Raw genomic sequence first — 14674 nt, 5'->3', positions numbered from 1 at the left:
GGGGAGGACCTAAAATTTAATTTTCAAATATTTATGCTGTTAGTAATCGTATCGAAAAATACCACACATCTAAAGTTATATGGTATTCAATTTCCGATCATTTATGTCTTATACATTGTTACCGCATCGGCTACGACAACAGACATTCATGAATTTGGATTTTTGTTACTAAGTGCATACCAGCGCCGAGTCGCGAGATAATGGGTAAACAGAACTTAATGAAAAACGGTATGTAAATTCGGAAAATAAGGAACCATAGTCCACGCTATAAATAATTTTATAAGACTCCCTATATCACAGAGTAGAAAGAAAACTAAATATGAAGGTCTACAATATAGAAAGCTCATAAAATTGATCAACAATAACATTACGTTGGCCATTGTTTGGTCTGATATGTTTTGTGTTTTGTTGCCACTCATCTCCGATAGATAGGATTACTGCTGCGTTTTTTAAAATTTGCTTACGTCGCACGGATACAGATAGGTCGTATCGTGACGATGGGATAGGAAAGAGCTAGGAGTGTGAAGGAAACGGCCTTGGCCTTAATTAAGGTACAGCCCCAGCATTTGCCTGGTGTGCAAGTGGGAAACCACGGAATACCATCTTCAGGGCTGTCGACAGTGGGGTTCGAATCCACTATCTCCCGGACGCAAGCTCATAGCTGCGCGCCTCTAACCACACGGCCAACTCGCCCGGTCATTTTCGTAAAATTCCGTAAATAGAACAGAGGTACCAGTATGAAATAATTTGCATAGTTCAACTGTGACGAAGGTTTAATCATTGTAATTACAGTACTTAAAACACTATCTTACAATTGCATAAAAGAGCGAAATTAAAAGTAAACACTCTTACACTCACAAATTTGAATTAATATTTTCAAATGACAAAAAGAAGAAACATAAAGACAAACAGAAATGAATAATGTACTCAAAAGAAAACTTAAAGGAAAATTTAGTGGGAGTATTATAAACAGAACAATGATATAGTTTTAAGAGCCTACAATTCCAGCAATGTATTTTCAGGAGCAGGTTACTTCCCTGAAAGTTTATTCGAGTGTGGAGCACTGTGTACCAGCCAGTACTACCAATGAGACACCAAAGCATTGAAACCGTTTTTTACACCAATGGCAATTAAAATATTTCTTGGTATTCATAGCATAAATTGTCCACAGAGAGTATGGCATGGATCCCATAGCCATTTTTATAATGTACAATGTAAGAGACCTAGCACTGGCATTTGTGAGGGCTCATTTCCTGCAAAGTTTGTGTTTTAAATTTTTTAAACAAAAATAATATATTTAGATCAAGAGAATATTTCAAAACTGCAAATAATATTAAAGAATTAGTTCTGACCAGTCGCTGACTAGATATATAGGGTATAAAAATAACACATTTTTTGATGAGCTATGAAGTTTTTTATCAATTTTCTTCACATTTCTTGAGATATTTTTTAAAAATGGGGGGTGGAAACCTGTGAGCTATACTCTTGATGTGGACACTATAACAACTTACCTCTGTCTTGAACGTCTGGAATCTTTGAAGGATTCTAATCTGTTTGAAGTACTTACATTTCTTCTGGCTTACTCCTCGCCCTCCACCTTAACAAAGTTTCCCCTCACGGTATGAAGATGATAGGACTGATGGATCACGCTCTACGTGCGAGCGCTCTGAACCTTAGACTCGCCCGCTCCTTACCGTGTATAGTGCAACCATCTGATAAATGTCCGACTCGTTGGCTGAAGGGTCAGCGTACTGGTCTTCAGTTCAGAGGGTCCCGGGTTCGATTCCCGGCCGGGTCGGGGATTTTAACCTTCATTGGTTAATTCCAATGGCCCAGGGCCTGGGTGTTTGTGCTGTCCCCAACATCCCTGCAACTCGCACACCACACATAACACTATCCTCCATAACAATAACACGCAGTTACCTACACATGGCAGATTCCGCCCACCCTCATCGGAGGGTCTGCCTTACAAGGACTGCACTTGGCTAGAAATAGCCACACGAAATTTAAAAAGAAATCTGATAAATTACGAATTACACAGAAGGACAGGAGTACTTTTATAGGAGATTTAATTCTACAACCTGCATGTACACTCCATAATATGACGAGAGGAATTTGCATTCATTTATGTACGATTTTGTGAAAGGAAAAATTTTTTCGTTATTTTGCAAAATAGGTCTTCAGCCAAAGCTTGAATTTCACTTTGATCATATTCCATAACTATTCATAGAAAGATCCATTCATGTGATTTGTGACTTATTTATGTGAAAAAGATATATAAATAGAAACAATACTGATGATAATTCATTGCCCTAATCAAGATTACATAATTTATTTCTTGTACAATCTTCCCACAACAGCTGCAGGTTACCTAAAGACACAAGAGTACCAGAATAACAGCAATAGATATAGATGAACGGATTAGCCCTTCATGAGAAAACACAAAGTTGCAAAGAATGAGGCACGTTAAACAGTTATCTTGGTTCTTGAAGATCATGATTGAATTCTTCAGAATGGCAATGTTATAGATGAAATCTCTACTCGGTCCACAGGTATTGCAAAAGTTGACAAAAAATTATAGTTCCTCCGGCACCTAGCATCAAGCAGATTACTAGTACTATGTTCTTACCTTTCTATACACGATCTAGACACAAGACACAAACCAAAATTCACATTTTCACCGCTAGGCAGATTTGACTGCATCCATATTCATAATAGAATTAGTTGTGGAAATGATGGGAACACAAGATGATATGAAGGAAAAGGAGAAAGATTTTGACAAGAAATGAACAGCATAAAAAACAAATGTTTAATTCACCGAAACAGGCATTTTTAATAATTAAGTGTGAACCATATCACTTCCTTGAGGCAAGATTGTAACAGTCGCCAAATAGTCTCCAGACACAGTACGTCTCATGGTGACATGCATTTCCAACCATAATTAGAAACAATTTGAAGTGCACAACATATTTCAAAAACTGAAAGTAAGGCGACACCGTTTCACATGGCAAAGGGTCTCAAAAAATTATTATTCATGTCTGACAACTAAAAGTGCAACAACTTTTAAACTGTGCATGTTGAATGTTAAAACTAAAAACATCACAGACTGCGATATCCTTTACTTTAATTTCACTGTCTTTAATTCTCTCTCCTGATTCACACCTGTTGTGTGGTTACGGCATGCAGAAAATGTGAAGATACAAATGTCAATATTATGTAAATAAATTAATAAAAAAACTCTCATGATATTCCAGTTTTCAAGGAATGGTAATTTCTTCAACAATCCGTGCCATAATTTGTACACTAAATAATACTTGTCCTTTTTTTTCCTCTGCCACATTCCTTTTCCTCAAACTCACCTGGCGTCTAGCCAGAAATTTGGTTGGGAGTGTCCCAGTTATCCATATTTTTACAAATTTAAGATACCGTTATACAAAAAAAGCTCACATCACTGAGTGGGTTTGTTGAAAAAGCCCAGCAATTTCAACTACTCACATGTGGACCTTGCTGGTGCTGGATATAAAAGCTCTAGAATAGGTCAGGACAGGGGCAGTGTCTCACTATCAAGTACACAGTAAGACTATTTTCCATATTACAAGTGGACATTCTCAAAAGATCTGAAAATTAGTTTGTCATTCACTGCTTCAGAAATACTAATTGTGCAAGGTAGGTGTGCTACTAGACATCTCATGTATCTGCAGTAGTGGAGTTATCTACAGCCGAGCAGGGGAAGCGGATAAATGAAGTCACGTTACTGATCACTAGTGTTAATGTCTATACTTAGGCAGTGTTGCTTAAAAAAGTGATGTTTACATTACAACAACGTGTTTTCATTCTGGAGCGACATGTTCAAGGACCAACTTATCTAAGCAAATATCTTGCCATCCACAATACTCGCACAAGAGGAGAACTTCAGGAGAACACCTCATAGGCTGAGATTTGCCAACTGTTTGCAAACCTGTTCGAGAGGTGTCAAATGTATTTGAGAGCTGAGCATCCCTTTCAATGCCAGATAAGATTTAGTTTCTTAATAGCTTTCTACGAGTTATTTGACACAGTCGCACGCATTTTACCAGCCAGTGCGAACTTGCTGTGCCTCGACTGGTGTTGCTGCCAGCACAGTTATAAAACAAAGATTCTCTATTTTCTAGATCCAGTGCCAATTCTTGTTTGAAGGCTCTGCTATTTCGTAGACCTAATATTAAGTAGTTTTTAGATATAATTTGAAATCAGTCCTACTGACATCTAAGCCATACATTTAAAAAAATTTGATCTATGAGCTTTTACAGGGGTGGTAGAAAAAGTAAAACAGGAGAACCAAACATTGCAATAACATAATAAATTAAAACTAAAAAAATTATTTCATCGTCTTCTCCACTGTTAACTTTTTTGTCGGGATTCTGAACTGTTAACAAGATGATCCTAGAAAAGTCTTCTAGTCTTCCAATTAAAAGTAAGCCCATCAGTCAAGTGAGAACTGCCAGTGTCTGTATCAATCTACCGAGTGAGATCTGACATTTATTTCAACATTCGTTGTTCTGAACAGCCAATCCATTACAAGAAGAGAAACTTGTAGCAAATTACACTTTCTGAGCAATGAAGGAAAGGAATCTTAGATTATGATTGAGAGGGAAGTACCAATACAACAACCTCCAAGTTCTCTCTTTTAAGTACACAGGCGAGGTGTAAGGAACTTTTCATTAAGGTCACCAGCAGAAAAAGAGCCGCATCTTAGCAGAGGATATGAACAGTAGTCTTCACACAAAAAACTACTCCATTGTCTTGTTTTCTCAAAACATGCTTCTACACTTAAAACAGTTGCCACTAATGTGTGAACTACGTGCAAGCTCGAATCACGCCGTCACCCAACCTACTGTGGAGGAGACTGGTCTTTAGTCTTACAACGCTAGGACCTGACCAGGTTACTTCAAATGGACGTAATGCCACTTGTGCACTGAAAACGAAAAATAAAGCCATTTTAAGAGCCAATACTCTCATAAAATGGGACGGATGAGGTAAACGAGGTGTACAAAGGGAGTTGGGAACATAAGACACTTGCACAAGGTACACACATTAAAAACACTGACAACATTTCTAACAAGCACACATAACTATTTCACACGACAAACAATACACACATATGTTAGAAAGGTCAGAAGCTCTGAAAAGCATTGTCAGAAGAACACAAACAATTGTCAGACACTAAATTTAAAAAAACACACCCCACTCCCAGAATGAACATCAAGTATGGATGAAAATTGTTCCTCTACATTAATATCTGTATATGGTATATGCACCAAGTTCAAAAAAAAAAAGAAGAGGGAACTGTAAAAATTGGAGGAAAAGACTTTGAAATTGAGCAAAGCCTGAAGAACTAGGGAAGTAAACTGGACATAGGGATGAGATAGGATATGGTTTGGACAGGAAGTAAGAATAACAAGGAACAGAACAATGGTGGCTGGATACAGGACCTGGCTGAAGAAGCTGGAAAAGGGAATTGGTTGATCAAAAGAATGAATAGAATTTTCCTCACATATGCTCCAGACATAAACCAGCTTTTCCTCCTTTTTTAGAGTGTACAGGGTAACCCGAGAGTCCGTTAACATGACAAGGCAATACTTCGCGGAATATTGAAAGAAGAGAGTTAATAACTGACACACGATTGGCATGACATGGGGTTTTAAAGTTTCTGGCAACGTCAACACGCCGCGACTGCAGGCGCACCTCACACCCTCTCTCACGTCAGCTCCTTTTATACCATATACGGGTCTCACTGATGTGTTCCTGTCCACCGTCATCTGTTAGCCTGTTTGTGTTCACATTGTTGGTGTCATTAAAAACCCCTGTCATGTCAAGCATGTGTACCCAACGTACTGCTGTCCAGAGCAAATTTCTAGACCAATTTTCTACAGCAGATGCTTTACCTACTGATGTTTACACAACTGTCAATAAGGCGTTCGATATTTTCACACTCATGCGGTTTGAGTGGATGAGTTAAAGAGCTTCTGCAAGTTAGTGGATGTCGAGTACAAGCAGATATTGGGAAGTGTAAAAAACAAGATGGCTTTCTTTAGAACCAGCAGTTAACACACTTACTAGTATGTTTGATGGCCTGAAGGCTTATTCTATTTTCACAAGCAAAGTATCCTCGAGTGCTAAAATAATTTTTCAGTAATCTACAAACCCTACTTTGACTACATTTTTTAAATTCACAACTCAAGGTTTTGTTTGCCTGTTTGTTCATTTGTCCAACCCTTATATCCTATTAATAAGAAGAGAAATTTCTGTCAAAACAAGAAATCCTTATTGTGTCTTCTGTTTCCCTTCACACTCGTAATCTTGGAATAATACAATTTCAAGATAGTTATTTTCCATGAATTTTGCTGCATTTTTGCACTTATTGCAAAAATAAGTAAATTATGCTTCAATATGGCCTTGTCGCATTAATTCACTGTAATTAGCGAAAACAAAATCATTAATTTCCTAACCAGAATCATGCCCCTAATTATATTCCTGACTGAAATGTTGCTTGTTTATTGAGGCTGCAGTGAAACAACACATTTGCAAGTCTTGGAAGATCAAAGGAACACAAGAATTAAAAAAATAAAAATAATCTGCTTTATGTCGCACCGACACAGATGGGTCTTATGGCGATGATGGGATAGGAAAGTACTAGGAGTGGGAACGAAGACACCGTGGCTTCAATTAAGATACAACCCCAGCATTTGGCTGGTGTGAAAATGAGAAACCACGGAAAACCATCTACAGGGCTGACAGTGGGGCTCGAACCCACTATCCCCTGAATTCAACCCGATAGCTAAGAGATCGAAACCGCACAGCCACCGGCTCAGTTCAAAACCCTTTCAAATTTACCCCTTTGGAAGATTTCCTTAAAGTTGAAGTCTTGCTTTCAACTAGTACACGATTTCTAAGTGACTGACCATTTGAGTGAATTACCTGGATGCCAAAAATATTGTGCTTTGAAGCATCTTTCTTTCACCAGTGGATATAGGAGTTATCCAATCAATCAATCAATCAATCAATCAATCAATCAATCCAATCAATCCAATCAAACAATCAATCAATCAATCGCTACTGATCTGCATTTAGGGCAGTCGCCCATGTGGCAGATTCCCTATCTGTTGTTTTCCTAACCTTTTCTTAAATGACTGCAAAGAAATTGGAAATTTATTGAACGTCTCCTTTGGTAAGTTATTCTAAGCCCTATTTCAAAACAGAAGCATAAAATTAAAATTTGCAGTGTATGCAACAAAGAGAGGAGTAAACCGAGACAATTACATTAAAGTTTAAGTGCCTATACGCGCAACAAATACACAACTTTAAATTTGGTGATGTGACACACTGGGGTATTCATGATCTGAAGTGCGGCCTTGCTGTAACGTAATGTGCACGAGAAATGTATCTAAAAAACTAATTTTAGTTCTTACCTGTACTTCATTGCCAAGAACAAAGTGCAGAAAGTTCTGCAAAACTCTCAGAAGTTTATCTTGGTCAATAATGTGTGTCACACTACGATGATTACATATCCTTTCTTTCAATAGATGGTCACATTATCCCGTGCGCACGTGCTTACACTACTCGTTTGTTTTCCTGCAGTTCCAAGATTCAAGTATTATCCAAGAAATGGTGTGTCAATTTCTAATGTGAAGTATTGGAGTCATGTGTACAAAAGTCTTTCAGTTCTTTTCTGTTAATCATAAGTTCTTCTGTAACTGTTTACAGGCAAAACTTAAATGTATTTTTTACTGCTCACTGAAGTAAAAGAAGTATGAAAATTTAATATGGATATAATTGCTTGCAGTGGTGGGACCACAAACTACCATGCCATAATGGCAGAGTCCTCACATTTAGTTTTATATTCGTCATGGTTAAATGATAGAATAAGATAAGAATAAAACAATCATATAATTTCAAAATTTCCCATATACATTACATTGAGAGTAGACATCAACTTCAGAGTTTGAACTTCTTTTTCTCTAAAATAATATAATGCCATTTATCCACTGCAAAAGAAAACAACACAACACAATTACAAGCTGAACCTTCACTTGCTACTTCTTGCAAAGACACGAGGCTGCTCCTGCTTCGCGAATCCCTTCTAGTAAAGTAGCAACAAAGTACCATTTATCCACTGCAAATAAACCAAGGATACAAGACCGAAATATGCAACTGTCGATCATAGGCATGTACAGGTTCTAGCAGGAGTCGTCTGCATGTACTTGGACACAAAAATTGAGTGGCTGCTGTGGGTCAGAAGATTCATCTAATACATCACACAAACAGCACAATATTATATGTTAAAATGGTCCGCCTTATCAATAGTCACATATGTAACAATTAATTATTATTCACATATTTATTTTAGGTAGATGTTTCAGGACTTTTCCCATCCCATCATAGTGTTATGTTAACATTGTATAATTGGCCCATTAAGTGATTGGAAAAGTCCCAAAACACGTACCTAAAATAAATACTGTATATGAATAGAAAAATATTACATTAAATGAATAATACAACAGCCTTGTAAACACTGTAAAAGAACAACGTTCAACAGAAGAAAAGATAACAAGAAGAACGTCTGTTTCACTATCAAACCAACTGTGAGGCTTAAAGGAGGAAATACACCAAGCAAAAGAGGTTTGTGCTGAAAAGAGGCACTACAACTGTGCTTTAAACATCTGAAGGAGAGTAGGCGAGTATTGGTAAGGCGGACCATTATAATACATACTATTGTAATAGTCAATAAGGACAAATTGGCCAAAGAATGGTCAAAATCATAAATTCCAAACAGCACAATTCAAGAGAAATGGGTGACTGCATTTGAATCACCTCTAGATTCCAGGACCGTGCAGTTTTGAAGGGCAGCAATAATTCTATTCCGACACTTGATGTCGGCTGTAAAAAGATATTGTAATCACCCAGAACCTCAGCCACCCAACAGGGATCCGTGTTCTCTACCATCTGCTAGAGTAAAACTGATTCTTTCCCCCTTCTATCAATGTCAATGATTTATTATTACTTCATGCTATGAAAGTATGGTTGGAAGACGTACAACCAACTCCAATCACCACACTGGGAAACATTCTATTGAATCACGGTTCTATTTGCCACTGACTGCATTGTTTCCGTAGATTTGGTTCGCCTTGTTCTGAGGAAATAACATTCCCTTCGTTTTGTTTAAATCTTATAGTGCCAGGCAGGCGATCTATCGGCCATGTGAGCTGCTGTTAAAATTGCCGGGGTTCAATCCATCGGCCACGTTTTTCTTGCACCTGCAATTTCTGCTGCACAATGGCAGCATAAGTAATATTGCCAGGAAGGATTGAAGCTTTTACTCTCTGGAAATATTGATAATATGCGATATTGATATCAGTGAAGTTCTATAAAAGCTTTCCTTCAACGCATTGTAGCCCTGCACACTGCCGCTTCGAGTCGCTTGTTATCTCTCTTGTTTATACATTTACTTCCAATAATGTAAAAATGGATAAGTATGTGAAAAATGATTAAAATACGCAATGCTTTAACATTAAGCGATTCATTAGAGAATAATTTATCAACTGAGAAGTGTTCAAAGTAAAGAAGAGGTTATTGTGTATTTACCTTGTGCGTGCGTAAGTTTGTAATTTTGTTTTTTTTTGCTAGTTGCTTTACTTTGCACCGACACAGATAGGTCTTATTGCGATGATGGGACAGGAAAGGGCTAGGAGTGGGAAGGAAGCGGCCGTGGCCTTAATTAAGGTACAGCCCCAGCATTTGCCTGGTGTGAAAATGGGAAACCATGGAAAACCATTTTCAGGGCTGCCGACGGAGTTTGAACCTACTATCAAAGAGGATAGAATAGAATAGAGATGACACTCAATGATAAATTTCAGTTCCAAGCCACTTGGCGCTAGTAGTTTTAGTCTCTTTTGCGAGATAGCGCCACAGTGTGCATTCTGGTGCAATACCTGAGTATTACTATCAACAGATAGCGCGGAGAATTAACATCCGGTGCAGTGACGCACATCCGGGTATGCTTACGGCTCCTCCCCCTCCTTTCCCCTCCCCTCGCCCCCCCACCAAACGGCGATAATAATGCAGTTCTACTACTTCCATGCCCAATACATTGTAATTCATATATTTTTATTTCCAAGTACTTACTATGTTGTAAATAATGATTTGATACCCTTAGTTCGTATGGCATACTATGTTACTGAGAACATAACCACACACCTCAAAGCAGCTTTAACTTCAAATGAATGATTGACACATTAACACAAAGCTAATCTTATAACAAATAAGAAATCCCTTCGAAAGCAAGACAACAGAGCACACCATATGCAAGACAATGGGGTATCACATCAATATCCAAGTACCACATGAAAATAAAAATAACAGAATTAAATGCACTGAGACAGGAAATATATAGAACTACATTAATAGAACCATTCAGCTTTCAGCCCCTGATGTGTACTCAAACAGGAAATACAGGATTTCAGGAGGACTGGCGAAGATATATTTCAAATAAACAAGCACAAGGAACTAAGATTTACATCACAAGCACATGAGCACTTGGAATTCAAACAACACAAATACTGTAGCATCATGGGAACTATCGATTAAAATCGATATAAGTTCGAACAAGGTTAATCGATTGGGTAAAGTCGAATTTGATGCAATTCAGCAATATTATCTCCACAATGCTTGACGTTTTATGACTAATTAATTTGTGAGAAGTGCCCACTGATTGAGGTTAGACTTGAAATACTTGAAATACTATAAATACTTCACTTCGAGACAAACTGCCTTTAATTATTAACAACGCTCATTTCATGCTTACTTGCGTGCCATCTATCGAACGTGAATATACCTATTTACACGTTATGAATGACCTCCAGCGCCATCTAGAAAAAGAGACTGAAACTACCTGAAGCTAGCTACAGATTGGAACCAAACGCCCTATTAGAGTTTCACCCCCCTGCCTACTATCTCCCGAATACTGGATACTGGCCGCACTTAAGCGGCTGCAGCTATCGAGCTTGGTTGTTTAATTCTTAAAAAAACTACTATCAAGAGTTGCATAAAACAGTTTTTCATTCAAAATTAGCTAAATATTCTCACGAAGGTGTCATACCGTGATAAAAAACACACTCTAAACGTAAGAATTAGGTCAAATTTGAAATTTAATTTTTTCAACAAAAAAAAATTAAAATGAGTACACTTTCACATGAAGAAACTGAAACTATTGCAATAATCATACTCATATGTTGTCTATTCACCCGTGTGCTATAGGAAAAAGAACAGGGATTTACCTCCAAATATGTAAGTAGAAGAATGTTTTTCTTTAGTGTGTACATTTTCATTAAAAATGTCTTTGCCATCTTAACGCAACCACTACATTTCAACCTGGCAACAAAAGAGTAAAATATCTCTAATTTTATTGGTATATAGCACTTTAAAATCTGTTGCACCTACATGAAGAAAAATATTAGATTAAATGAATAATACAACAGCCTTGTAAACACTGTTAAAGAACTACGTTCAACAGAAGAAAACATAAAAAGAAGAACATCTGCTTCACTATCAAACCAACTGCGAGGCTTAAAGGAGGAAATACACCAAGCAAAAGAGGTTCGTGCTGAAAAGAGGCACTAAAACTGTGCTTTAAACATCTGAAGGAGAAATACAACATCCTGTTCCGAAATTGGGAGGTACAACAAATTACAAATGTTTCCATTTGGCAATAGCCGCCTCATTAGGAGAATCTTGAAAAAAAAATATGGAATCAATAAATAATAGACACTTCCATTCAAAATATAATTGAAATATTGCTTGAAACAATTAATTACGAGGCTATATCATTGTGGTAACCCTTAGGCAAGGGCAGCTATCCTTTTAGGTTAATACATTTCAATATTTGCTGTTCAAGTCTCCGCCAGAGTTTCGAGAGAAGTTTTCAAGTCATTATAGAAGACATCTCCCCTCGCACTTTTTATATTTAAGGGCAGCTATAAATTTTGTTAGTGCATAGTAGGAAAAAATCTGTTGTAATTAGGATATGCCTATGTGGAGTTATTTCATTAGGTAGTATTTTGCTTGCTCCATTGTTATGTTATCCTTGTGTAGTACTTCTTTTCTCATATATAATCCCCCCTGCACAGAATATGTTACTTCATTTTGCAGATATTCCGATCAAACATTTCATATTTCCGTCAAGAAGATTAAAGATAGCTGAGGACTGCAGGGATAGGAATTGAATTTGAGTCATGAAATAAGCGAGTCTAAGCTCATTCTGTCTCCACTTCAGCTACCCAACTCATTTGGTCAGGGAATGACCCTGCTGTTAAAACGAACAGAGACAGACTCATTTGTGAACAAGTCTTGACAGATTCTAGCAAGACTCATTGCTGCTCATCCAAAATGGGCCATATTTCAACAGAGAGCAGCGCAAGTCAACCTAAATTTGAAAATCAACAACAGACTCAGTATACCAGACCACTCAATTCTTGAGTCACTCGGTGGGTGATCAAACTGCAAGTTGTTGCCCTGTTGCCACTTCACGTGTGCAACATAACACAGCGCACTCTGGATTCAAAATGGCCATGGAGAATGATTTTCCTTTGCGACGTCAAAGGACCTTATCCAGGCTATCAGGCTGAGGAGATGTGATTCAAGGATAATCCTCTGAATCCCAATGAATAAGAAGCGAGGATGAGGCTAGTGCAAGCTGCGAGCTGCCGCAGTTCCCATTCCTCCTCCTGGGGAACCTATGGCAGCACTCTGTGCCATACGATGGTGGGGTGAAGGAATGACGTCAAGACTGCTGGTCGAGATGAGAAAACTCACTATCCACGGAGTTAAAGAAATAAGACCTTTGTACTATGTGCAGAACTCAATTTGTGTGTCCACATGTATAAAGATACAAAGTTCAATGCATCTGATGATTAAGAAGTCAACAAATTCAGTATAATCCAACAAATTTCCATAATATTTAAAGAAATGTTACCTAGAACAGAATTTTGTCATTAATTGAATATACAACAGACAGCCCTCACATGTTTTGATGGGTAATAGAGGTAAGTTAACATTTTAATATGCTTATCAACAGTGCACCAGAAATTGTCTCATAACCTCCCTTAATATCTCAAAACATCAACTGTGTAATTAGAGAGACTAACATTATTTTCAAACATCACATTTTATGATCCAAGATAAAAGTGTGAAAATTATAATAGTATTTAAAACAAACCAGTTTACTGAATACAGTACAAAACACATCTGTTATCATGAATACGAACGTATATGGTAGGATTTCACCTTCAGACTCAATATTCTTAGGCTTCCTATAGAATACTACATTCTACTCTTAAAAACCCCACAAGGAATTCTAGAACACTTAATATCAACTTCTTAACACACTGAAACCCACGCAACAGTTAAGTCGGGGACATGACTTGTGTGTTGTAAGTTCACGTGTTTGACCGGAACTCTGATATGTTCATGGGTCTTTTCTCTTTGATGCTGTAGATTTCTGTTGCCTTTTGTCAACTGGTATGGAATTATTAAGAAATGCACAATAAGATGGGGAAATAAGTTAATTTTGCACAACGACAAATGTTCAGCTGATGACTCTGCATACCCGCTGTACATCCAAAACCACAACGTATAAATTGGTTTATAATTGTAGTATGCATTCCACTTCTTGTCACCAGATGTTTCAGATAATTTTGACTGTGTCTCAACAATCATAGATACACAAAGTGAACCACATCATGTAATACTCAGCAAAGAAAAATGTAACCAGGCCTCTTCATGTGGTTTCTTGCATTAGAAGACTACGGGCTGATTGCAGAAATGATGACTAGTTTTAAGCCTTAGACATCGTCTACCTAAACAACGTCTAAATCGTTCACGATCTTCCATTGCATAAACAGTGTTCAGTCAATGTTTAACTAGACATCCCTTAAAGTTTCAATTTCGCTTTGAAAATGGAGACAGAAGCATCTTTCATGCAATTCTTTGCTTGTTGCAACCAATGAAATTCGTCTGTGTGTGCGCCGAACGCCAGTCAGCTGTTTGTCTTCCTACACATTACTCAAATATGGCTGATCATGACTTGCCCACAGATAAGAGTATTGCATTTGGTGTAAAATAAATCTCATAATATTATCGACACTAAAGCGACACGCCACCGTACGGGGAAGTGTAACTTTCATTATAGCGTTGTTACAGTGAGTGTAATCTACTCATAAATACGGTAGCTTCGACGAAGGGAAGATGAAGCAATAGTAATGTGTAACCGAGTGTACTGTACGGGCCATATAGATGTAGCTTACATTCTGGAGATTGTAGGTTCAAAACACATCATCGGCAGCCGTGAAGAATGTTTTCCGTAGTTTCCCTATTTTTACACCAGGCAAATACTAGGCCTCTTATTATGGCCACGGCTCTTCTTCCCCAGTCCTCTTTAAACAATAATCACCACCACTTGCCTGTTCCTATCTGATAGTAGCCGAAAACTTATACGATTATATATATAAAAACCCCATACAACCTACTTTTTAGTTTTCACTATTATGTGTGTTTACTTGGCAATAAATATAAGTGAATACCTCCCGGTTGATGTATGTGACAGCCCTCTGACAATTGGGACACGTAATTCTGATATGTATGT

At 37.6% G+C, this 14674-nt stretch overlaps 1 protein-coding gene across 3 annotated transcripts in view; it reads right to left on the bottom strand.

Moving 5' to 3' along the window:
• Positions 1-755: 755 nt before the first annotated feature.
• The window catches only part of Nurf-38 (Inorganic pyrophosphatase Nurf-38), a 51965-nt gene continuing 38046 nt past the window's right edge, over positions 756-14674 (bottom strand). Inside the window, exon 9 of one of the 3 annotated variants that reach the window (XM_067154771.2) lies at positions 756-4954. In XM_067154771.2, coding sequence (XP_067010872.1) covers positions 4923-4954 — 32 coding nt within the window. In that variant the 3' untranslated portion in view covers positions 756-4922. The other 2 variants (XM_067154770.1, XM_067154769.1) reach the window with 2 other exon arrangements.

The sequence above is a fragment of the Anabrus simplex genome, chromosome 10, assembly GCF_040414725.1.
Source record: "Anabrus simplex isolate iqAnaSimp1 chromosome 10, ASM4041472v1, whole genome shotgun sequence".
Classification (NCBI taxonomy): Eukaryota; Metazoa; Arthropoda; class Insecta; order Orthoptera; family Tettigoniidae; genus Anabrus; species Anabrus simplex.
This window is presented reverse-complemented; position numbering and strand designations above follow the sequence as displayed.